Raw genomic sequence first — 26071 nt, 5'->3', positions numbered from 1 at the left:
GCAAGTCTGAAAGAAATGTAAGACTTTGAAATTCGAAAAACCATTATGCTACTATTATAAATGTCGACACGGCATAATCGCTTTGTTTTTGTTCCAACTATAAATCATTTTTGTAGGCTCTATACGAACTATTCTTATTTTTAAACCCTCCCTAGATTCGTTTTTTCTGTCTAGCCTTTCAACCTCCTTCTGCGCCTTTACTGGCACATTTAAAATTAATCGAAAATCTTTTCTTCGGTATTATTTCGAGCACTCGCTTCTCGGGGCTGTGTGCACAAGGACCACAAACTTTAATCGATAGTCAAATAAGCGTCGGTCCTTCGAGGAAGAGGAATGGAAGAGGGATGCGGAATACAGGGGGTTCGATACAAGCCATATGTGTTATACATATAAGGACGTCCTGCGAGAGAGAGCTGAGAGCTGCTCCTTGCTCGGCTTTTGTGCTGTAATTTCTCTAACGTTTGTTTATATTTTATATCGAATGCGCCCCGGGCCGCATAAACGCAATAATCGCACATTTTATGGATTAAACTCACCTGCTTCGCCTGCTAATCTACAGGAGGATTCTTGCCAGGAGCTATGTCGTGGGTCAACCACTGGGAAACGTATGATTGATGGTTAGAAAAATCATCTCGAGCTCCTTCAAATATATATTGGAAACAACATTTTGTGAACTCTTGTGAAGAATATATAAATCATCTAAAATAGTTTGTTCTTTAAACTTGTAGTTTTCCTACAGTATGCATATTTGTAGGTATTTATTTAAGTTACTTACAATTATTTCTTTAAAATATTCTTAATAATAAAGTGTATTGTAATTTATTAGGAGATTTTAATCCTAAATGAAAAACATACAAAACTTTTTTAATTTAAATGATTGATATAAAAGGTAATACATTTAATTATGAAAACGTTTCTGGCTCTGCGTCAAGAGGATTTAAATTGTCTACTTTTTCTTATTCAAATATCTTAAAAGAATATTACTGGCAGTTCCCATCCCAGCATCATTGCAGCCGGAATCGGCTTTAATCCTTCCCCGGAGCAGTGCTCCGATGTTCCACGATAATTCCTCGGCCTGGCCAATCCGTTCCCAATTAGCCACTGGAATTGGACCCCCGACACTCATGAATCCTGAATCTCTCAGTCGGCAAATGAGTTATTCATTATGCATATGCATTCGATTTTCAGCCCACCTCCTTTCCATCCAACTAACAGGGCAATATTAAATAATGAAATATTAAAATCGAATGCGACTGAAATGACTTTTGCCCCCTCTTTTCCATTTGGATCTCGGAGAGGTGTTCATGTGAATAAATTGCAATTAACAATATTTTTATTTCAACAAACGAAATGTCGACCTCCTCCCTTGGCTCCTATAAATAAGAAAAAAAGTGCCAGGATGGCGAACCCATTTAATTAAAGGCAAATTTAATGGGTAAATATTTCATATGCTGCATATACACAAAGCGGGGTCAGAAAAACTGTCGAAAAAAATGTTATAAAAAGTGTGTATATATTTTAATATCCTCATACAGTGCGTAACACAAAAATAAATTTAAATACTACAATTCTAGTTTTCTAATTATCTGATCTGTTCATTGGATCTTTAAAAAAATCATAAATATAATAATGATTTTGAGCTGATCAAAATATAATGAAAAGCGAAGATAGGATAAGCTTAGTTGTTATATACAATATTAAATACTATAAAGGAAGGTTATAAAAAGTCGGGAAGTAGCCATGTAGCCAAAAGAGCTTGAGATAAAAACCTAAAAATAAATCAAATTCGGAAATAATATAAATACAAATATGATGAGCAATAAATTTATTTATATCTGTAATGGGGAATAAGTAGATTTATATCAATTTTTAAAGGCCAACCAGACCATATATTTTCGAAACGCTCTTTACCTAAAGCTTAAAAAGTACACATTTTATTTTAAAATACGAAAAAACGTTTTGGTCTGTATGCAAGTAAATAGCAGCGAATTGGCGAGAGCGGGGGGAATTTGGGCCTGGGTGTATATTAAATTTCGTGTTGATACAGAACAGGAACGGAAAAAATTATGCGAAGCGTGCACTAGAAAAACAAAAGAAACACGAGAACGGTTCGGGACGTGAAAAAAGAAATCAGAAAAATTAATAGAGTGCAAATATTTGTAGATTTTTACACGAACTATTAACGGGCAGCAAACAGAACCCGACGCAAAAACCAGAAGCCAGGATCCCGGGATTGGAGATTGCGGGTAACTCGAGATCGTATCATTTGGGATGGTATATGGGTCTATAGGCCTATGCAAATAAAAGCCAGGGGAATTACTGGGCACAAAATGGCGACTCAGGAACAGAGGACCAAATAAAAGAGAACGAGCCAAGTCAGGTCAAGATAGAATAAATTTGAATTTGAATTTTGGCCATCGATTCGAGTCGTCGGAGTCTCTCACCTGAGTGAACCTGAACTTGCTGCTCCGGCTCTGGCAAAGGAAAATAACAAGATGGAAACTTTGCCAAAGAGAAAAACACAAAAAAATGGGGGAGAAAAACAAGCTGAAAAGGACACAATACAGCCCAAAACGAGACAATTTTTCAGTCAAATTTGGGGTGACAGAAGGAGAGTGAGCTGGTAGAACATTTCACTTAACAAAAATAAAATGGTATTAAAATAATGATATAAAATATTCGTTTTGATGCTTTTGTAAAACGGGTTAAGAAAACTGAGCTAGATCTTCTTTCTTTGCTTGTAAATTGCTAGTCCTTGGGCCAGTAGTATAAACTTTCTTTCCAAGCACACACTGCTGAATTATTTCATTATCTCGGGCCTAATTCAACATTTTAATGATTTACCTTCTTGATAAATCCTGATCGACCCCTAAAAACTGGTATTATTTTTATAGTTATACCTCGATTTTAGTTATTTCCATTATAAACCTTTTTATAGTAGTCATTTACTTCATAAATATTTTACGTATAATATTTTTCTCAGCTTTTAGAATCGATTTTTAGTTCTGATCTATAGATTATATATTTAAGGCACGATTTTAATTCGAATCTCAACAGCTTTCTGTTGTCAGTTTTCCAAAATTATTTTGTCTATCTCGTTATCGTTCTATCTATACTTTTACATACATACACCATATTCTCTCTGTGCAGGGGATGATTTGAGTGGCTTGCCCGTCTTGTTTTGGCACGTCCCCCAATTCGCAATGCAAGAATGAAAATGGCCAACAAATGCCGGCAGAGGACATGCAGATACATCTGCCACAGAGCGGAGGAGATGCAGATGCATATAGATTTTCGTGCCCCATCCTCTATTCCCATTTCAGATCCTTTGTGCGGCCCCTGTCTGTGTGCGAATTGATTGGAGGCGAAGCCATCAAAGTGTCCATCGAAGCTGCTAACAGGCTGACCGCTGCCGCCCCCATTTTCCGCCCAGTTTTCCCCCATTTTCCTGCCCCATTTCCAGTTATCCCTGGATCTCCATCTCCTATTACCTGGAGTGGCAGGTGTGAAAGCTTCTCGCCGGGTCTTCCCACTTATCATCGAAAGTTTCCCATCAATCCAGAGTTAAACAACTTTTCTTGGAATTTTTGTTTTTGACTTTTGGCGAGTTTTCGTTTTATTTTCGGTTTTCAATAAGTTAGTTTTAACATTAGAATTAATCGTTGGAGGAATGACACTTAACTTTCGTCTAGTATGGTATGTGTGCTTATCTTAATTATCAAAACTCTTTTATGGAGATTTGTATACTAGATGCAATAAACTTTGGACTTGGACACAGGACACGAAACAATTACCACAGAATGCATTCACACTTGGTTTGATACAATACATTCGCGCACATACATCTTTACATACAATTAGGTGACTGTACAGAATTTACTAAATGTAATTAGGATACTTTTCTAGTTCTTCTGGCGTTTCCTTTCCGTTTTTCAACTTATAACTTAGTAACAAAAAATGTTCAAAAATGGGTCTGTCTTCTTGTCTATTTACAAAACAAAACTTATGAGCTAAGGGCCGATATCGCAAAGTCAATTTGCTCTTTGAACTATTTAATTTAAGTACTCAGTCGTATAAACAATTTCATAAATAAATACGTTTGCTTTATCATTTAAATAATAGAAAATAATCGTGTATTTCGTATTTTAAATGACTTATAAACCCCGTCGTGATCAACTGGCCCTAGAAATACTCCTAAAACTTATGTCTATCCTTCCATATATACACCCAGAGCCACACCCCTTCTTAGGCCACTTCCAGATCGGAGGACTCGTCGGCATCGCTATACCCATTCGGATCGCTCTTGATGTGCACTAGTTGCGCGGAATAGTGATCGGATCCGGGGCATTTGACGGATACGGAACCATTTCCGGTGGAGCTGGTGGTGCCGCTTCCGCCGTTGGTGTTGTTGTTTCCGGTGGTGCCGTTGGTGGTGCTGCCACATTGCTCCTCCTGCAGTTTTCGCAGCCGCTCCTGCTCCTCGCGTTTTTGCTTGCGCCACTTGGCCCGACGGTTCTTGAACCACACCTGGAAAAATAGGATGATAAACAGTCTATTAGTACCGAAAAAATATAAATATTGTTCTGTATAATTTAATTTAATGTTAAAAGTCTATCAAAAAATCGAAATTGGTTTTTAAAACAAGCATAAATGTGTAAAGTAAGCAGCAAAATAATTTTAAACTGTCTTCAACCGTCTGAATCACTGCATATTAGTGACTTTAAAGTTTAATCTAAACTTTTTAAGTTGTTAATGTTTATTTTCTTGGCAATATTTACTGTACTCCTCTGATAAGGATAATAATTCAGTAGGTAGGTGGCTTGGGTGGCTACCTAGGTTACTTTTGAGCGCGGGGCTTCAAAAACACTTTCATCCGTTTTGCTCGGAAATTCGCTATTCTGCTTGGGATTTCTGCTCATAAATATTTTAAGTAATTTTTTCGACCCACTCCCCCTTTGTTGTGCTCTTCCAGGGCTTCTTTTTCTCAATCTTGGCGGTTATCTTCTGGTCCGTTGCCAGGGACTGCAACCCCCACTCACTTTCCTTCTTTTTCTGGGTTTAATGAGATGACTTATTGTAATTGTAATTAATTGAGAATTCAGAAAGGGGTGGCTAAGAAGGGAAAGGGAAAAAGTGGTGGAAAAAAATGTACTTATAGGGTAGCAAGGTTTATGATTGGTAAGAGAAACCCCTGTTTCATGCTGTAACATCTTTTTAATGATATGGAAAATAAATATTTATGACATTAAATATATATCTGAAAATAATTGTATTAAGGAAATGGGACAATTTAAAAATGTCATGTTTATTAGACAGGTGAAGTGAGAGAGTGTGCTTTTTCTGTGCTGGATTTACCTTTTTTTCTTTTTAATTAGGCTTTGGCCACGCCCTTTGCGCCTGCCTTTTATACCCCACCTTTAACCCCTTTCTCGGCTGTACCCCCACCCTCCGCTACTTAGTTAATTAAAACAAAAGGCGGCTGTGAAGTGACTTAGGGGTTAAACATCATCAGGAGGTTATCTCTCTCGGTGGAAGGGGAAGATATGATGCTGAAGAGGAATAGGAATCCCTTATGTAATCACCCTTGTGGGCAGTGAACCCATCTGTCTTGTCATTAGCCCCCAAAGCTACCCCCAAAAACCCATTCTCCTTCGGAGGGCGGAGTCTTTTCTCTCTTTCTCTGCGTTCTCCCAGCGATTCTCCCTGCGATTCTCTATTTGCCCAATCCAATCCGAGTGCAATGGTGAATTTGCAACCCCTATATGTTTATTTGTCCGTCTGTTTGTTGATTATTTGCTGAATAAATACTGGGGAAAATTCGCCAGCCAGGAAAAAGTTTAATTAGAACAATTAGGCAGCGGTGGAAAAGTTGATTTTCCACAATGTTATTATTCGAGGAAAAAGTTGAGTTTTCTCTGGGGTTCGGGAAATGTTTATGCAGCAAATCGACTGAATTTGTTGAAATAACAGAGGAAGCGGAAGTGGAAAACGGTGAAATGCGCTAAACTTATAAGCAAAAGGATATATCTGCAGCTCGGGAATTCATATTCGACCTCATTTAAGTTTGCATTAAATTTGAGTACATTTTTGCAGCTGCTTTTCCTCTACTTATTTGCTTAGGATTTATTTTTTGAGTTTCGCCTTGGTAACCTTTGAACTTTCGCCAGTTGGCAACGCGTTTGATGTCCTCGCTAAATGTCAGTTGATATTTTCATTTATTTTTCGCTTTCCACTCGGCCTAATTAGATTTTTGACAACTCCCTCGCTTTTCCCACACATATTGCATATTTATTTTCATAATTTTCATAATTTTATGAGCTTAAGTTATTAAAACAACAAACGCGTCGCGTTTTTCAAAATTCGCAGCCATGAATATGGGAATTACTCAGCTTAATTATGTCAACACACAAACTAAAACGATAATTACCTATGCAACAGTTTTAATCCATAAATTCTAAAACGAAAAAAATCCGTACTTTGCTGCTAGCGGTTTTTACCGCCTGATTGGGTTTTTCGCCATTTGCGGGTTATTAAAGTTTCATATTTTAATTAAATGTTAGCCAGCGAACCATATTGAACCCTAATCCGACGGAACTACAAAAACCAGAGTTTGAGAGCCGCGTGTGTGCGCCGGAAAAAACGCGCTCGCTCTGCTAATCCCGTAATTTTTACGGCCAACAGAGTTTTCCGTTCTGGGGAAATCCAAACCTCCATACGCCCCTCCCCCGCCACGCGTTTAAAATCTGACTAACGCACAACAATTTGGCCATAACCGCAGGCGCGTTTTTTGCCGCTTTTCGCTGGCTGGCACGCTCGCAAAAATCGCAGTGAAAATTTGGAGAAATTAAATAAACAAAGGCGCAAAAAGTGGCTGTTCAGGGGATCGGGGATCTGTGTGGTGGGCGATTTCCCATGTTGATTGATGGCTTCGACAACATGCCAACAAAATGGCGAAATTGCAGTGTTGCACTGAGACAAAAAATGTATAAGATTGGAAAGCCTCTTTAATAAAACACAAGGGGTTGGAAAATTTGGTCTCAATATCAACCAAAATATTTCCGCATTTATCCAGTAGATTTTCTCATTCCAAATATGTCTTAGCATACTTTTCAGGGCCTTCTAAAATGATTTCAAACCTCTAAAAATGTATGTGGCAATCACGACAGCATACAACTCGAAAAACAATCAAACCACATTTTATAGACTCTTTTAATACAATATTAATGAATTTTAAAAAGTATGTTTTTTACATTCTAAGCGCTCAGACTAAACTAAAGTTTAACTAACAGCTATGTTATCAACCTTTTTGGAAATCCAAAATAAGGAAACAAATAATTTAAATATTTTAATCACAATTTATCCAAAAAGTCTTTATTTTGATGGCTTTAGGGATCTTGCAGTCATGAGTTTTTAAAAGCAAAAGCTATTCAAGAACTGCCTAGTATTTTTTCCTATTCTTTCAGTGTAAAAGCGAAGCTGATGCATTTTTTCGTGGCGGGAAGCTCCGAACTTGACATGCATTGGCTCGCGCCTTGGAGTCGAGAGATCTGCGGAACCACTGGCCACTGCAAATATTGCCACAGATTTTTCATCCAAAAGCGCATAAATCGCTGATACCGCAGGAAAATCGAGGGGCGGTGGAAACTCCAGAGGGCAAAAAGGCCGAAGAGCGGCACACATTCGAAAACGTGCATGAAATCCATTGAACAAACATACCCACGGCAGTTGATTTTTAATTAACTACAAAAGCGCTTTACGCCGCCTTTCGTTTTCCCCCCTTTCCCCCTTGGGAAATTGGGAAATGCAGTGGGCGGGGTCTTTTTGGCAGACTGACCATCATGATGTGTGTGTTATTTTTGGGTTTTTTGACCAGTCTGCTGACTGCGTGGCTGGATTACCATGAAATGTTTCCGAAAATGCAGTACATAGTTGCACTGCTATGATAACTTTGCGCTTCGATAATCGCTGCACCTGCTCTCTCGAATTTTGCCTTCTAATTTTTCCGTGTTTTTCCAGGACCGGAAAATTTTGTCCCCGTCAAAAGCCAAAAACATTGGAAACGCCAGGCTACCAAAAAACAAAAGAGAGAAATCACATTTTCGGCTGGCTCTAGGAGAGGTTTAATAAAAATGTGGAGTAAGGGGTTAAGACGAGGGGGAAATGGGTGGAAAATGGTTGTGGAGCGGTGGAAAACACAAAATGGCGGCTGCCTTTTCGCCAGTCGCTCTAATTAGTGAAAATTGGCAACACAAGTCGGTCGGAAACTTCGTCACCAAAATGGGTGGAGCTCCCCTTTTCCCGTTTTCCCAATTTCCATCCAACCTTTTTTGGAAAATTGTTGACGCTGTTTCCGTCGTGTTGTTGGATTAAAATCGCGCACCCATGAAAATTGCTCGTTACGCACATTCCCATTCCCTTTTTTTCGAGTGTATTGTGGGGTTTAAAAAGTGCATGGGCACTAATTAAAGAGCTATCCCTTTTATATAGAATCGGTTCTCTAGAATGTCTTTATGTTTGAGAATTATCTGGCAATAAAATGGATTCTATAAACCTTAAATAATTGAAATTGAGTGAGTGAAGCACATCTATAAAATTTTGTTAAAATGCGGATTATAAATATAAGGGAATAATTCTATAAAAATGTCTTGAAAAGACACAAAAACGATGTTCATATTTCGTCAGTCACTTAGACCCGATGAAAACCCATCAAAACGAAGGAATTTTCGCCCTCAAAAAGGTATTTAAATGGTCTTTTTTATTAACTTTTTTTTTAGCTAATCGTCTACACGGGCGACCTTTTAAGAGCTTAATGAGGAGTGCACCTGTCCTCCCACCTCCCACCTTTTCCACCACCCACTGCGTTTTTTGTGTAAATTTATGCAGCTTCGGGGGCAATTTTCTCCCCCAGCGATAATATTTGTCTACGGTTACACGCTTCGACAGCCAAAACTGTAAAGCAAACATGGGAAAAGCGTCTGTCCCCCGTCGGAAAAGGAAAAGTCCTTTACCCCCTTCCATTTTCCAACGCTCGAGGTTATAAACGCACTTTGCTGCCCGAAAGTTCCCGGGGGATAACTGAGAATTCGCATCCTCGAAACTCAAGTGTTTGAATAATGGAAAATTATGAAAAATTATAACAACAGCATTTACCGGAAAAAAGAGGGTGTGAGATTTGTGGGTTGTGGAGTGGCTCACCCAGTGGGTGGTGGGTTGTGGGTGGTTTGTGACCTCGGGTAAAATTAACGGAAATCTGCTGATTCCAGCTCATTGCCGTTTTTAATTCAATTTCGAGGCTAGACAAACATCGGGGAGGAGGTGTGTTTATTGTGTCTAAGGAGAGACAACAATAATAATAATAATACAGAAGCAATATTTTAGTTAATTGCCAACGCAGGTGGCCCCGGAACAGAAAGTGCCGAGCCCGAACCCCTTTTCAAGTCGAGACCTCTCAATTGTGCAACTTCAAAGCGGCAACGCTTGAGATATATGGGATGATCCTTGAAAGAAAGGCATACTATAGTATCAGTAGGGTGACAAGCCCTTTTCAAGTCCTGGCCAAAACAAAACGACAAAGTAGGAGAAAACAGCAGACACAACAGAGATCAGTACACAATGGAGTGACGAGGAATGATGATGAGTGGGCACATTCTTCGCCGTTCTCCACATCCACTCTCTCTATAAGTCTGAGAAGGGGTAACATCAATATTTATAGAGTTGAGCGATCGAACGGAGAGAGGAGCACAAATTATGCCAAGCTGATGATTACTAATTTCTTGGCGACGACCGAAGACAAATATTTGAAATGCCCTCCAGGCATTCCTCCCATATATATACATATGTCCCTCTCTATCTGGCTGATCGGAGAACCAAATCGCCTCGATCACTTGAGCTGCGGGATTAGGCGTATTTGACTTGCACGCACCAAAGAAGGCAAGGCGAAAAAAGAGAGGCAGACGGACAAAGAGAAGGAGTTTGTTTGCTCTGCAGGTAGGGCTACTGTTTTACGATCCAATCCCATCCAAACCAATCCAATCCGATCCGAACCCACCCGACTCTCGAGTGTCTAAATAAAAATAATAATTGTAAATGATGAAGTCAAAATAAGCAGATCATTTAAATGCCGAACGAGGTTTGGCTGGGAACTGAATAATTACAATAAGTTCGTTAGGAAGCCTATGAGAACCAAGCATTACGCAAAGATATAGCTAGCATTTTTGGTATGCGAAGATCTTACCTATAACTTAGTGAGAATAAGTGGTTTGTTGTCTAACTTTCTGTGAGTGTTTGTTAATAACTTAAAAGTTCCTTGATCATATGCTTTATATCTACAAATACAAGGTTTTTTATTTAAGGCATTAAAGATTAAATTAGTATTAATCCGTTTTTGTTGGGGATACTCTACCATTGTTAAAGACTTTAAATAAAATGTGTTACCTAACAGATCACCAACTGCACGGACTCTTTTCCGCTAGAGTATCCATTGTGTAGGCTTCGATTTTGTTCATTTTTTCCCTTCTGTTTTCTCTTTTGTTATTGCTGCTGTTTGTCTTAGGCAAGATTTTCAATAATTATTGCCACTTATGGTCCGACTGGGGTCTTAGAGCGACTGTCCCGGAATCGCGGGGTTCGGGGGGCCTCGAGTGGCAACTCTCGGCATGCAAATATGCTAAACAGTAGCAGTCACAAAAGCCGAGGTTCCAAGTTGGAAGCCAGAGCTGAAGTTGATTATGCTGCTTAAGTCAATGACGAGCGATGACTGAGCACAAGATTTACTGGGGTTTTGGGGTTTGGGGTTTGGGGATTGGGGATTGCTGCCGTCTCTTTCTTCATCCACTTTGCTTGTCAGAGACAAGTTTGAAGTCTCTTTTTGTGTGTTGTATGTTAATTAGTCGCCCCCATGAGGCAGCAGATTCGAATCCCCTGATTTCCAATTAGTTGAAAAGTTGGGAAATCATTTCCTCACCTTTTTTCAAATTTACTGCAGAACGTGCAACCTGCTCCGTAATCCGCTTAGGATTCCAATGTTGGCCGCGGGTTAAATTTGTCGCCTAATCAAAAAGCGGGCGTCAATTCGCCTGCGGGTTAAGTAACGCCACGCCTCTCATTATCCTAAATGGTTAGTAATGTTAATGTGTAAGTTGTCTTAAGCTGAAGGCCAAACATAAGCCCACACCCCTTCACCCCGCCGAGTGTCAACAAATGTCGCACTTGTCCGCCTTCCTGCGTTCCAAAAGGTGAGGGCGATTCGGGGTTGGACGGGTTAGATGGGTTAGATTAAACATTCGACCGGTTGACAAACACATATTGCCAGGGAAACGAAAACTAAGGGGTCCCGGAACCCGGAAAGCGTTGCTAATCCTTATCAAAGACGCGAGATAGCCACCCATCAATGTGAACAAATTGAATTGTCAACTCTTGTCGTCACTTTCTTCCTTAGTGACCTCTCAATTTGTTTGTTTGTTGTCGGGTTTCATCGACACTAATGGACTTTGAATCACAATTGCCGATGTGCCGATGCCAAAGGGATGGTTTATATTATCCCTCTGGTCGCCCGGGGTGGGACTTACAAGGGCATCCCGGCATATTTACATTACCAATGATACGATTCAGGGACAACCACCGAGCAAATAACCATCGCCATCCGTTTAAACATGCGGTTGTATCCCAAGTCCCATTACCCAAATTAAGTGAATCATTGGGATTGGCATTGTTTTGCTTTCGCCGGCGGAGAAGCCCCGCAAAATGTACGCCGCTGACAACTAAATAAACAAGGAGAATTTCTCAGGGGGAGATTGCGATGCAGATGCCAGAGATTCAGATTCAGAATCAGATTCGGAATCTGATTCATAAAGGTTAAGTGGAGGAGAGCGGGGGTGTAGCACTCAATTGGTTTCACGCGGGGAATTAAAACGAGCGTGAAATTAGAGCCAAATAGAAGAAAAGGTTGTGGGTCAGAGAGAAAGGGAGGTTACTACGAGGGAAACAATGATTTTTAAGAATCTCGTATCCAAAGTGAAAAATGCTGGCATTATAATGTTATGATGAAATCACTTTTAAAGGTGCCTAAGAGTATGCAGTACAAACCTATCGGTATGAAAATATATAAATGTTGCATACTTTGAGACACCTTTGCAAGAGATTTCAAGACCCCCTTAAGATTTTACGATTTGGTTTTAGCTCACCTCAACTCTCTCCTCCTTCAGATCCACTTTGAGGGCCAGCTGCTCCCTGAGCACCACATCCGGATAGTGGGTCTTGTCGAAGGTGGCCTCCAGTTGCTCCAGCTGCTCCTCCGTGAAGATGGTGCGATGGCGACGCTTCCTCTTCGGCGGCGGTCCATGGCCCAGGTGGCCCAGGTGGTGCTGCCCGTGGCCGTGGTGGTGGGCGCCCAGGTGTGGGTGGTGCGGATGTCCGTGGGGGTGGTGCGGGTGGTGCCCGTGACCCGCCAATCCGGCGGCTGCTCCACTCACATGCGCCTGCATCTGAGCAGCGGCCACATGTGCCACCGCAGCCGCGTGCATGTAGTTTGGATAAAAGTTGGGGTACGCCACTGTGTAGGAAAAACAAGAGGAAAATTCATTATTCCCTGGCTGTAATAACAGTCATATCATCATCATATAAGCGCTGGAAGGAGGGACGGCGAGAGGTAGAAGGAATATTCCTGGGTAAATCCTTAAAAATGCGCATAACGAAACGCGGAAAATAAAACGGCCGCCATGTTGGCTGTACAGCAGACGCAAAATAAGTAGCAGTGCAAAAATTAAAGTAGGGGTTGCCACAGAAATTACTGGGGCCTTAAAATTACTTATAAATGTGTTCGAAAGTATGCATTCTTTCAGAATGAATTCGTTGGATTTATGTACTTAAAAGTTATTGTTGCATATTTTTAGACACCTTTTTAAGTTATTTCATAACCCCTTATAAATACTTAAAAATTACTTCGATGAAATATACAAAGGACATCCGAAAACTGAATCTATTATTTTGACCCCAGTTGTAAACGCATGTGAGGCTTCCATTTCCGTTTCCGGTTGCAGCAAGCTGGGGCAAAAAAGTTGCGCCCAGGTTTTTAATATTCATGTCCTGCGGGGGAGCCTTTGAATGAATTTAAGCGGGATTCTGCATAAATCTCCGCCGGAGATCCACGCTCGAATTAACACAAGACCCGAGCCCATCTTAAAGCCACCCCCAGACCCAGGTTTTCACGGGCTTTCCAGCCGAATCTGAGACTTAGAGCCCAATGCAAATCCTCTCACCGCAAAATCGCAAGGGAAATGGAAGGCAAATGCGGAATCATCTTTCACGGATCATTGCCTAATTATGAATAATGCCATTCAGGATTCGCCAGGGAGTGAGAGCAATTCGGTTCAGTGGTTGAGGATGAGGATGTCAGGATGAGAGTGGGTGAATGGGTGATTGGGTGATTGCTGACTGCATGAGTGGGTTCCCTCAAGGTGTTTTTACAGTTAAAGCTCGAAGGGAAGCCGAACACTCGTAAAAATATTTTAGATCGTTTTAAAGGGTCGGAAAAAACAAGAAACTTATATTTTTCAAATTTCAACTATAGTTACTATTGTCAAAGTGATAATAAATGATGGACTGTTGGGATTCCTTATCTCATAAACGATTTATATTTCGAAGTTGTATCCTAAAAATTATGATGATTGGCGAAAGTTCTGTTCTGTTTATATTTTTTAAGTTTCCACACTATAATCCCAATAGATGAGATGGAAGAACTACTTAAAATATATCTTATTTCTTACCTAAAAAGTCCGAGGGAGAGGCGGCGAAACCGCTTGCCGCCGCAGCCGCCAGGTGACCCAGGTGCAGGCCAGGATGCTGCAGCATGGCAGGAACCCTCTGCGGTCGGATGGGACTGGCGGCTGCGCTGGAGCTGGAGTTCGAGTTGGGCGAGGCGGGGGACTCGGCGCCGCTCCTCTTCAGTCCCAAACTGATGCCGTTCGGGGTCAGTCCGTTCTGGTTGCCATTGCTGCCGATGTGGTTTCCCTGGCTGGCGGCAGATCCTCCGCCCTGTTGTCTGGAGCCCAGGATGCTGTCGATGGTGAAGAGGGATGCGGCTGCGGCTCCTCCTCGCCTGTCCTCCTCCAGAATGGTGACTCCAGACTGGCTGCCATCATCGGAGGAGGGCGTTTGACTCTGGGACTGGGCGTGCTGCTGCTGGAGCACTGATTGAAGTCGCTGGCCCAGGTAGCCGCATTGCTGGGAGTTCAGGAGCATGGCGGTGGTCAGGTGATAGGCGGCCGAGTTGCCCGGCGAACGAGAGATCTGCCTGGGTGGCTGCTGCTGCTCGCCGAGATCGCTGGGCGATCTCTTGAGCGTATAACCCGCCGGCGGGGAATTGGTCTCGACCATTTGAGCCAACATGGAGCCTGCAGGCGGTGGCGTGGGCGGCGGGGAGGGGCTAGGCGTGCTCACAACGGTGATCTTGAACTTGGCCTTCGCCGAGGGCGGAATGTCGGGCGTGGTGCTGGGAGTGGTGGTGGTGCCTCCACCGCCTCCTCCAGGGGTCCACAGTGAGGAGAGAATTTTGAAGGAGTCTCTGTAACTTTCAAGCAGGAAAATGCTTTTTCCTCACTGGTTTGTTGTTGCACAAATCGTTTATAAAACTCTTTTTTAATATAGAAAAATCCACTAAGCTAATTTTTGGGGAGTCTATTAGGCTTTTCCTCACTGACTTGCACAATTCGTGGTAAAACTCTATTTAATTAAGTTAAAATTGGTTAATCCGCACTTGGAACACGCACTTAAATCGCGTCGTGATTTTTGAGATTTTTCCACAGGTTCTTCAGCCACCGGGAAACCCTTCTTGTCCGCTCGAGCTGCGAAACTGTTGTGAGAGCGTGCCGCCCGACAAGTTGTCGACTGAGTAGTCGTCAGGCCAGTTCCTCTACAGATATAGATACAGACTCTCAGATACTGATATACTCTCTCTCTTAGCGGACATTTTTGCGATTCAGCCAATGAAATCGGGCTGACGCCACGCCCTCAACGCTACCATATTGTTTGGTAATGCTCTCTGGCTTTGGACGTCTCTCTCTACAAACCTCCCTCCCTTTCTTTCTATCGCTCTATAGCTCTTTCTCTCGCTCCTGCTGGTGGCTAGGTGGTTGAAGGTGTCGGTGTCCCCATCTCGCAGTTCTCCAGCTTAAAGGTTGCCAGGAGGTCTTGGATAAAGATGGCGCTACGGAGATAATGTCCCCTTCACAAAACCCCACCTTTCACCCCAATTCTTCTTTATTTTTGTCGTATTTTTTCCGCTCTTTACTTACTTTCTTTGGACCACTGACAGTTATTTATACAGATAAAGTCATCACTGACAGACCCCGCGGCCCCCAGGAGAAAGAGATAGCCGACGAGGGTGCGAAAGAGAAGGGAAGATGGTGCGCAAGAGACGGCTGTACAGCAGCTCTCTCTCTCTTTCCCCAGAGTAAGTAGTAAGTAGTATGGGGTAGCATAAAAATGTTGATGAAAATTATGGGTGGCGAAAAGCCTGACGCTCTCTTTCCGCTTTTAGGGGATTCGGATTCTCCGCTGCCTCTGCCGACGCTATATCTTAAGAAGATAATGACTAAATTAATGCTTTTATGTTTCTGGCAACACATAAACATCATTATGCGCTCAATCCGCCCACGGAGATGCGCTTCCTTCTCCAGCCTTATCTTTCTCCCGTTCTTCCTTCTGGAGGTTAAGGGCTATATACGTAGGTATTTCACTGAAGATTGGAGGCAGCATATATACATGGCGCACTCTTCCAATAATCTACATCACTTTGGCGACCGTCATCGCCATTGTTCCACATCGTATGTGCATATGAAAATATTTTAATCTAAAGTTTCCACATCAAACATGCCCAAGTGCAAAATCCCCAATGGCCCCTGGGGTTGAACTCGTGCCCTGCCCCCTTCTCAAATGCAGGAAAACAAAAGCTAAGCTACGACTAATGATAAATGCAACTCTGGCAGGCCACACACCCACACAAACTCAAATGGAAAGCCAGTCAGGAAAAGCGAATGAAGCGAAAAGTCCTTACAATGTCACCTATGTGGGGGTGCAAAAGTGGGGTCACTCGGAGAAATATTTTACAAGGTGAAACCCCTTTTAAATCGTATTACGGAGTGACTAATAAAACTACAACTATAAAGTAGAGACAGAAAATTGAAACGTACCGGTCTTCATATAATCGTCAATACATGTTTACTTTGCTAAGATTTGTTTTCTATTTTATTATATTCTTTATTAGTATTCTACTTTTAGTAACTTGTTTGAATTTTTAAAAATAGTAATCGCTTTGAAAAATAATTTAAAAGAAATAATAAATAGTTTGTTATATGACTTGAAACTTGAAACTGGTTTACTCTGTTCGTCAAGTAAGACTCATCAGCCGCCGGAGAGAACTGTTGGAAATGCCATTCTCGTAATTTTAACGCATTTCGCTCAGTGTAATATGAGGGGAAGGGAGGTCCTGAGAGGGAAGCTTACATAAATGCAGATATTTGAGTGTGTGCCGGGGTATATGTGTTCAACTGATTACGGGGGAAAGGAAGAAGAGGAGCGGTCCTGTCACATGTTGCAAAAGGATGAAAGGATGACGGCTGATGACGTCGAATGTGGCCAAATGCTTTTAGAAATTATTGAATAATTAAGCAGGCCAAGGACCGAAGGACCAAAGGACCAGGATGCTTCCACCTTCTCCTGCTCTCCGAATCTCGGTGGATTCTCCGTCCCACATTTCTCGGGGGTTTCGCTATTTGCCTTTGCACTGAACTTCTTACATGGCCAAAAACTCCCGACGGGAAAACCGATGATGATGATGGTGTAAAAATAGAGGAAAATGTGAGTCGAGAAAGGCAAGTAGAAGAGGTAGAGAAAGCTAAGCTCAAAAGTTGGGCTGCACTTTTTCTATTATTTTTCCTGGTTTTTTTCAAATGGAACTTTTTGATATTTTTCTTATTCTTTCCCCCCTAACTCTGACCTCTGCCCTGATTTTTCCCCCACTCGCTGCGCACTTTTGTTTTAGTTCGCAGATTGAATTTTAAATAAAAAATTAAATTAACTCGTCTAAGTATTGTATTTGGTTTTGTGCCACTACCCCTTCGATTGGCTGTGCGAAAAAGTTCAATTGGCAGAGGACTAAGCAAACATTGTGGAATAAAAGGTTTTTCTACTTTTCCATTTGAGCGATGTGGAAAAAAAAGCGAAGGGAAAACGTGGGGAAAAATCATCGTCTTCTCCGAACTTTTTCTTGGCTCCCTCCCGCTGATGATGATTTTATTTCGATTTTCTGTTGCCATTTCTCTTTCGACGCCCACGGCTACATTTTCCAGTTGTGCAAAATTAGAAAAGTTTTCCTCGCTCTCTCTTTCTACGTCTGTCCCTCTCTCCCTCTCTATGATTGTTTCCCAGAAGCGGAAAAACCGAAGGAAAAGAAGGAAAATGGGGGTGTAAGGGAGGTGGCCGTGTGCTTTGCGTATTTGTCTTGTTAAAAATTTAAGCGAATTTCCCCGAGAAGCCAAATCGAAATCAGCAGCAGAATCCGCACCAGAATCGGAATCAGATTCTTCGGATTCAGCAGCTAAATCTAAATCCCGTGCTGAGGATTTGCCATTGCGGCTGAGTCGCCTGCTGCCGACATTGATATGGTAATGAAGCCTCGACATCGGAATCGGGCTCTAATCCCCGCCAGCAGCAGCAACCCCCTGTGATATCTCTATGTATGGCCACACCGGTTTTGCTCAGCAGTCAATTAAATGTTTAATCCAAATATCGTTTTATACGTCGCACAGTCGATCCGGTCTTGGTTTTTCAGGCTGATCTCAGAGGTACACAAGAAAAAATAGTCTAGAAATACCCATTAATCAGAGAAAGTAGAATATGATAAAGATCTCAACTTTTGTATAGCCAAACTCATAAAAAATATCAAGAGCAAATGGATATTCATCGGCTATTTCGATGTAAAATAGATAATGGGAAATGTTATTTCTTTTCTTCTTTCCAGCTTTAAAAAACTCTGAAATTGATAAGGAAAAAAAGGGAAAGAGAAAATTAATTCAAAGTTCATAAATTAAATAGTTTCAGTGTAGAAAATGGAAGCAATTTCTGGCGATGGCAGTCGCATCAAGGGATCAGTCAGCTCAGGGATCAGGGATAAGTTTAATCTTGCGATATGCGTAAGCGTGCAAATTGCATCGATTACGCATGGCGAGAAGGGGAAAGAGACGGCAGATCGGATCAGAAAGAGAGGGATGACTGCAGACAAAAGGTGCAATAAAACCGAAAATAGGTCGGATGAATGGGATGCGATGGAGGGAATGATTCGGGGCGTGAGGCAAACCAAAATGGTCGACAAATGGATCGCTTGATCAAGCGGGAAAGAGATGGAAGATAAAGCTGAAAGAGACGGGGATACAGCCATCAGGAGCAGCTGCTTTTTTCCACATCCCAAGGATCTGTGTTTTGGGTTCGTATTTGCGTAAACAAGGCCACACTTTGGTCAGGGCTGTTTGATATTGGGCTATCTGAGGGATTCCGGTCTTGTTTGATTTGCTTTGGGAAGATATTTCTGGATAATGCCTCAATTCAGGGCTCCAGTGAATAGGGCAATATAATAAAACCAAGTGAGAAATCAATTGACAGATAACCTCCAAACAAATTTTGGTTTAAAGCCTCGGGCAATTTAGTTGTTCAGGATGGGTAATAGTCTAATTAATTATTTGGGATTTGAATATTTGTCCGGAAACAAATGTATATAAGATCTAATTATATCTGGAATTTTAAACAGTAAACTGATTTTTATATTTAGAAATAAGAAGTATAAGTGAGTACTTCAAATTCATATTTGAGTTACCATATATACCTATATCTTTCCTCTAATGGAATTGTTCCATCCCCTTTCTCAAAACAAAATTAAATTCAAAACAACTCTCCCATCTTTTCTGCTTTTAGGCTGTCATAATTGTTCGTGTTGATTTGATGCGTAATTAAAAATTTAAATTATGTGACCCGAGGATATTTTGTGGGCGTGTGTGGGTGGAAAAAATGTGGAAAAGGGGCGAGAATGGCCAGTCAAATATTTGTCAAGTGGAAATGGCAGGGAAAACATCCTGAACGAAGGAGGTAAAAAGGGAGCCTCATAAAAGGCAATCCCATTTGCAAGAACTTTTACTCTTTGCCGAAAATTACTTCAACTCAATTAATTAGCCGAGTTTTCTTTGCTTGGTAAGACCTTTCACCACTTTTTCACTGTTTTTGTGACCCTTTGTGCCTACTGTTTGTCCTAACTCTTTCTTGGCAAATCTGGTACTGCGATTCATCTACATCTCATACTCTTGCTGATATCTCAGATGTTTCTGGTCCGATTCGACGTATCCGTCACCTCAGACAAAGCCAAACAAATTGGCAAACAAACAAATCGCGAAAGAGAAATAGGACCAAACAAACCTAAGCATTGTAAAGTCGGTAAAGGGTAAGTAGAAATATGGGCCCCAGGATTCGGAGGACACTGAAAGAACAATTTGCAAAGCATGTACAATGTACATATCCAAAAAACACGAGACAAATTTGTTGATGAAAAATACTTATAAATGTATTGAGTTTCAAGTAATTGAAGTTAATAGAACATGTTTTGAAATATTTATTTGGCATCTGAAGATTCGATTGGATTATATTTAACTGCAGTTTTCAATTAATCAAGTAAGCTGAAAACTTTTTTAATTAAGTAAAATTAATGTTAGTGAAACATAAATTCAGATACAACTTTGGTACCAAAAAATGGATTAATTACCATTTGGTAGGACTTAAAATTCCTGATCAAAAGCCAACATAAAATTTTTAAGTGGTATCCCAAATTGTGCATTTACTGCCTCGTTTTTTAGCTTAGGATTTTATTGTACTTTTTTGCCCAGTGTAAGAACAGCTCCTATGGAGGCTCTTTTTTGGCGGCGTGTGTGGCGTGTTTGTTTTTCTCCGTGTTGCCCCGGCCAGTCGTCTTCTACCGTCTCATTCCTTATTTCCTTGTTATCCCCGTGTTCCCTGGGTATTTGCCATGTTGTCTCGAGTATAAAAAACTAAGCAAAACAAAACTGCTATCCAGAGGACCAGGTCCTGTTTTTGAGGTCCTGTTCTGGGCTCCTAACCATTTGGCTGATCGTTTTCCCGGTCTCCTTTCAATTGACCGTTGCAAATCGCAACAAAGATCAGCCGGGATAAGCCCCGTTGTATGGCAAACAGAGAGGAGGGGGAGGAGGCTTTCCCCCTCCATTTTCCACTTTCCTGCTCATTTTTTGTTTCGCTTTTTGTCCCTTTCTCCATCACACGCCCCGCCGAAGAAAGAAAGAAATGCTCTCTCCGCCATACTGGTCTCATTTTGTTCGCCCTTTGTTTTTGCGGCGATTGGTGATGCGCATTTGATTGCTACGATCCTGGGATTTCGGTATATCCCTCGATTTCCCCCGAACCTGTGTTATCCCTCTGTTCGTGCTTAAGTCCTTGGAAAATCGTTTTTTGCGCCTTTTCCATTTCCCGGCCGACTAATTGCGAGAGAAATCTGCTAAGACCTCCGGACCAGCACTAGCTTGAGATTCAGATTGAGATTGAGATTTAGATTGATTTCAGCAGCAGCAGCCAAAGGACCGCTGCATCTGAATAAAAAGGGTGTGAAGTGGAGGACCACTTGAAAAATCTCGTTATCCTGTCAGCAGCAGGACTCCCTTGCTCCTTTGGCTGGGAAAACTGCCAGTCATTTATGAGTATCGCTTGGGCTTGGGAAAAGTGGGGGAGTTGCGATGGATGCCAAGTGCTTCGGCAGCTGTCCTTTTGCCTGCAGCTCGCATATCGCTTACAGTCCAAAAGCAGATGACGGAAAGCAGCCAACATTTTCGATTCTGATTCCGGTGCTGATTCTGTCACCCTCGTTCACTTGGAAAAATGGTTCCCAAAACGATTAGTTTTAAGCGAAAATTAATAACTTGCTAAAATAAAAATAAAATGACGAAAACTATCTATTCATAACATAGGTTAACAATCAAAATAAACCAAATCTTTAAAGACGTCTAATCAATTACACCTTAAAAAATAATACATTTTCCGTTTTGATTTAAGAATAATTTTTGGTTCTTCCGTATCATTTTTTAACACTTACATGAACGGTGATGGAAAATAACTAATACGTAATGATAAACCTAACGCAGATATAAGCACTATATTCAAATTTCAAGCAACGTTTTACCAAAATCAGAAGAGGCTTATTGTGTATACAAAGCTCCAAACAAAAAAATAATATTCACTATAATTAACATTGTACAAATAAATATAGGCTATCATGTTGGAAAGTTAAAAAAAGGGTTTCCCTATGGCTTGCACGTTTTTCCCGAGTGCAAGTGAATGAAAAGAGCAGCGGTTCGTTCATTTGTCCTTTTTACTTATTTTCCGCCTACTACAACACCATCCGATGGAAAATGACAGAGCAAGGAGCAGTAGAAGGATCAGGAGCAGGCAGCTCTTTTGTTGGGCTTAGCACTAGTCCTGGCAGCCTTTTCAATTTCATCCTGCGAGAAAGCACAAAGCCCGAACCACTCAAAACGCCTCGACGGGACTCAATTGTTTTCGCGATCAATTTGCAACTTAATTGAAATCCATTTAAAGTAATGAGAGTTACTAACTTGTCCTGCCCCGACCCGAAATCCTTTCGCTACCCTCCGCGATCTATTGTTTTCGCTACCCTTTTCGGTGGCCGCAGGCTTTATTTTGATCCCATGCTCAAGAATTATAATCCCACGCACCACAGAAGTGACCGAGATGCAGATACCTGTGGAGAATTCCTCCCATCTTCCGATTGTTCCGATAGTCCTGATTGTCCTCTTGTCCTGCGGCCACAGATATATTTGCGAGCCGTGCAAATGCAAATTGTCCCTAATGTAGCCCAAGTAAGTAGCAATCGCCCAGCTCCCCGCGGCGAGGATTCTCGTTGAGATTTTCGAGTGGCCGAATGGGAACTGGTTCCAAAAGTGCAAAATTTACCATATTCATTTTATTAAAAAAAATCAACATTATATTTTATTTAAAATGCTTACAACATTTTGGGTATTACTTAAATATCTTAAATATTAATATTGAAAACTAAATTACTATAGACGACTTTTAAGTTGTATATTGACTAAATAATCCCTTAAAAAGTTTCCATCTTTCAATAAATTGGTACAAGTGGTTTTATAGTCTTTTTTTAGAAAGAAAATATCTTGAACCAAACGAAAAATAAATCAACTTAAGCTGAACTAGTTCCCTAGCTATCAACACACATAAGAACCACTCGAATTAAATATACTTTTTTAAAACGGTGCGCGCAAAAAATATGCAAAATAAATGCGGGCAAAAAAGTCGCTGGCCAAGTCCATTAAAAGGGAATAAGTGCGTGCAAATCCTGGCCGCAGGATGTTTTTCATATTATCAGAACGCATATTACTTCATCGGAAATGAAGAGCTTTCGTTGCCCCCGCAAAATGCCAAAGTAAACATGTGTGAAGTGCTTTGGAAAAAGGGAGGGATGATGGGCGGGATGATGGCCCTGATATCCATATCCATAGCCATATCCATAACCATAACCACGCGCCTTTTTTCGTTACACTAAAACCGCAATACAAACACACCCACTTAAGAGTCGGGAAGGAAGGAGAGGTACGGGATATATACAGAATGGGATGGATGTGGATGCACCACATTCCAGTTGATCCCCTTGTAAATCTCTAAATTGTTTTATGAACATATTGGCCGGGAAGGTGTAAACCTAATTTTCCTTTATGAACCCACGGGGCAGGTAAAGTGGAAGTGCATCCATACGTCCCCGGACTTTTTGTTCCGGCTCAGCAGGATGCACTCTATATCGTCTATATCAATGTGGCCTTTGTTTGGCCGCCTCATTTAAATCGTACCGCTGGCCAATTTGCATTCGCACTACAGCCAAATTGATCCGCCCTAATCCCAGTTTCAGTTTCTGTGCCCGAACTCCTTCGACCGAGATCTATAAGCGCGGGATTTGAATTTGCAAGAAAAACAAAACTCCTCTGCCTTTTCCTCTGGCTTTAGGCCTTACCCTTACCGTCGGCTTGGCTCTATTTCTGGCTGGGATTGGCTTGGATCTGGATTTTGACCCGATCCGGCTTGGCTTCTGCTTCTGCTCCGGCCTTAACTTTGCGCTTGCCCTTTGCCGGATAGGTTTGAGCGAGAATTTGGAAGTCAGTCGGTTGGTTGGCCGAAAAAGGTCGTGAGCGACCCTGAGAAACATAAAGAATTTATAGATCAGCATATATAGTGGACAGATAGAGTAGTTTGATTTCAGTGAAAAAAGTATTTAATTGCCTGCATGTTACAGTAATTTTTTGTAAGAAAATATTTGTAAATATTTTTTAAGGATTAATTCAAAACTTTAGTTGAGCTTTTTATTGTAAGAGGGAAAGATAAATTAAAAACTTTAATAAAGCTGTTTTATTGTAAAAATAAATATAGCTTACATATTTTTAAATGTTTCCCGTTTCGTGTTTTCCCTCAAGTTTATTATTATTTTTTTTATTTAATTTTTTTTTTTATTATACCTTCTCGCCCTCCGTTCTGTCACTTTTATGAAACTAAAAACTTCATTGTTTTTGAATCAAGGCGCCATGTGTTCTTCCTCTTCCATTGATATGAGGCATATTTTTTCCGACCTGGTAACATTTTTCATTTTTAAAATTTCATTTTTGAATTTCAAGCCGACTATAGTGCCGCCATCTGTTGTTCATATCTAGCCCTCTGCATGTCATTTCTGGCAACATTTTAAGCAGAAGCGCCATCTATACTTCGCTTACATTGCCATCTAAATGGCAACGCTACCTCGCACCGATAGTCGTATTAACTTCGTCAAAATTAAACGGAAATTGTTAATTATAATTAATTAAAAGATAAACAAATAATATTTTATGAAAAATATAGATCTTTCCACCCTTTGCTTCATCTGTTTTTTTTGAAATGGTCACTCGATTGTTATTTACTTTTACATAAGTTGGCAGTACTTGATTATTTTTGTTGTTTTTGCTGGGACGTAAACAAAAGTTGAACGAATATTTATGAAAGATCCCAAGATCAGATCACTTGGACAAATGCTTAAATAATAAAGGAGCTAATGCAGAACGGGAAATCGGAAGATATGGCCAGGAAAAGGACCAGGAAACGGAGCAAGCAGCGCAAAAGAAGAAGGAGAAGCAATGGGAAGCCCAGGCCCCACAACACTCAAGATCGGGATCCGTGGACTAATGTAGCTCAAAGTACTAATTATAATAATCTACATAGATTATTTTATCTTGATAACACCATTGTACACCCCCACTATAGTATACCAAAGTCTATTTGAATGGCACCACAATCATGTTATGAGCCTCTGCTCTAAGGAAGATCCGAATCCGGATCAGGACCACGAGGATGTTCCCGAGGAAACTGGATCGTCGTCATGTCTTGACTATGTCTATGAAAGTTCCTCGGAGGAAGAGGAAATCGAACCCGTTGACGAGGAGTATCTCAAGTTCCTGGAAGTGACCATCAAGCATCAGCAGGAACTGAGGGACCGAAGAGCTGCCCAAACCACCGACTCTTTAGATAAGGAGTAGAGTAACCTCTGTGCTCAGATCGATGATGACCGTCAGTCGATCCTCTATCTGCCTCAGAAATCAGACAAAACCTCCAATATATACAAATACTTAGAACTTTTGAGTGGAGGAATTTGGCGATACAGAAATTTGACTTTTTATTACACTTTTTCTAAATGTTTAATGGCTAATATTGACTAAGTAATCGTATGGTATCATAAGCTAAAAGATTCAGTTAGTATTTAATTTTTGTATATATGGAAATGGTTTTTACCCCACAAGCTGCACAATAAATGAACCACTCTTTGAGGATGTATTCTTTATAATGTAAAATATTGTCTTTAAATGTGTGCGATGAGTAAAAATAATTTGTAAGCTAACAATGCCTTATTTCTCCTAAGAGAAAGCCCGAAGGAGAGAACCAAATTTTGCGTAGGACGAGAAAGCAACTGTACTTTGTTCCCGGAACTCCAGCTTGTCTCCGATATTCTGTTATTCCCACATGGTTCTCCACTAATGAAGTTGTGCGAGGACTGGACTTTTTTGGCCAAGGGAGACGCACATTAACCCGACCAAGACTAATGCGATGTCATTTATAATCGCGCAGGGAGAACCAGAAGAAAGCTTCAAATTGGGGCATGACTAAAAGGGAACTGTAGGAGGGAGGACATTTTGTGGGTCAGAGACAATGTCTGCTGTTTGTGTGGGCGTGGCATGCTGGGCATTAGCCAACATTTTTCGGCACTTTTCAGCAGAAAACCTAATTAAGACGTCCGACTCTGAGTGGCAATGGATTCCGTTGGCTTACTATCCACTCCTCCGTCCCCCGCTCTCCTGCCAAGCTCCTCCTCCCTCGGAGCTCTTTGCCCACCTCCTCCTTCTGATCCTCCGCTGAAATCACGACTGGCGACGACAACTGCGAACGACCTTTCTAATGCCCGGCCACTGCACAAATCATGGCCCAAATGGCGGCCACCTGCAACCGGCAGCAATAGCAGTAAGCCAACTGCAACTGCCAGTGTGCACTGTAAAAAATTTTAGTTCACAAGGAAATATTTATGAAAATCCCAAATTATGTTATCTAAAGCCATATGAAATGGAGGGCACTAGAAAGACTTTTACAATTTCATTGCTGATTTTCTCTGGGATACAAATCGGGCTAAAACCAAGATGAAAATTATTTTCATTCTTTAATTTTATTGCTTAATATTAAAAAAAGTAAAGTATATATTCCATATGTCTTACTCATTTCATTACTTTTAAATTTATAGCCAATTTTGTAGAGTGTATCTAATAAGGCTGTGCCCGCAACGGGAACGGAAACTGCAACTAAAACTTAGGCTAAAACTAAAAACTGGGATGGGAACTGGGGAATCACAGTTGGACATTCACCAAACGGGAGCGATAAAAGTTTAGTCAAATCGAAATTGAGATTTCAATAG

General features: G+C 41.1%; 2 protein-coding genes across 2 annotated transcripts; one reads left to right on the top strand and one right to left on the bottom strand.

Moving 5' to 3' along the window:
* Positions 1-3692: 3692 nt before the first annotated feature.
* On the bottom strand, positions 3693-14702 carry LOC119547454 (homeobox protein goosecoid). Its single transcript, XM_037854317.1, has 3 exons — positions 13764-14702; positions 12183-12550; positions 3693-4527 (listed from the first exon to the last, which is right to left on the bottom strand). The coding sequence occupies exons 1-3, from the start codon at positions 14383-14385 to the stop codon at positions 4246-4248; spliced, it is 1272 nt and encodes a 423-aa protein (XP_037710245.1). The 5' UTR covers positions 14386-14702; the 3' UTR covers positions 3693-4245.
* Positions 14703-24071: 9369 nt separating this feature from the next.
* On the top strand, positions 24072-24962 carry LOC119547145. Its single transcript, XM_037853859.1, has 2 exons — positions 24072-24311; positions 24379-24962. The coding sequence occupies exons 1-2, from the start codon at positions 24170-24172 to the stop codon at positions 24648-24650; spliced, it is 414 nt and encodes a 137-aa protein (XP_037709787.1). The 5' UTR covers positions 24072-24169; the 3' UTR covers positions 24651-24962.
* The last annotated feature ends 1109 nt before the right edge of the window (positions 24963-26071 follow it).

The sequence above is a fragment of the Drosophila subpulchrella genome, chromosome 2L, assembly GCF_014743375.2.
Source record: "Drosophila subpulchrella strain 33 F10 #4 breed RU33 chromosome 2L, RU_Dsub_v1.1 Primary Assembly, whole genome shotgun sequence".
In the NCBI taxonomy this organism is placed as follows: Eukaryota; Metazoa; Arthropoda; class Insecta; order Diptera; family Drosophilidae; genus Drosophila; species Drosophila subpulchrella.
This window is presented reverse-complemented; position numbering and strand designations above follow the sequence as displayed.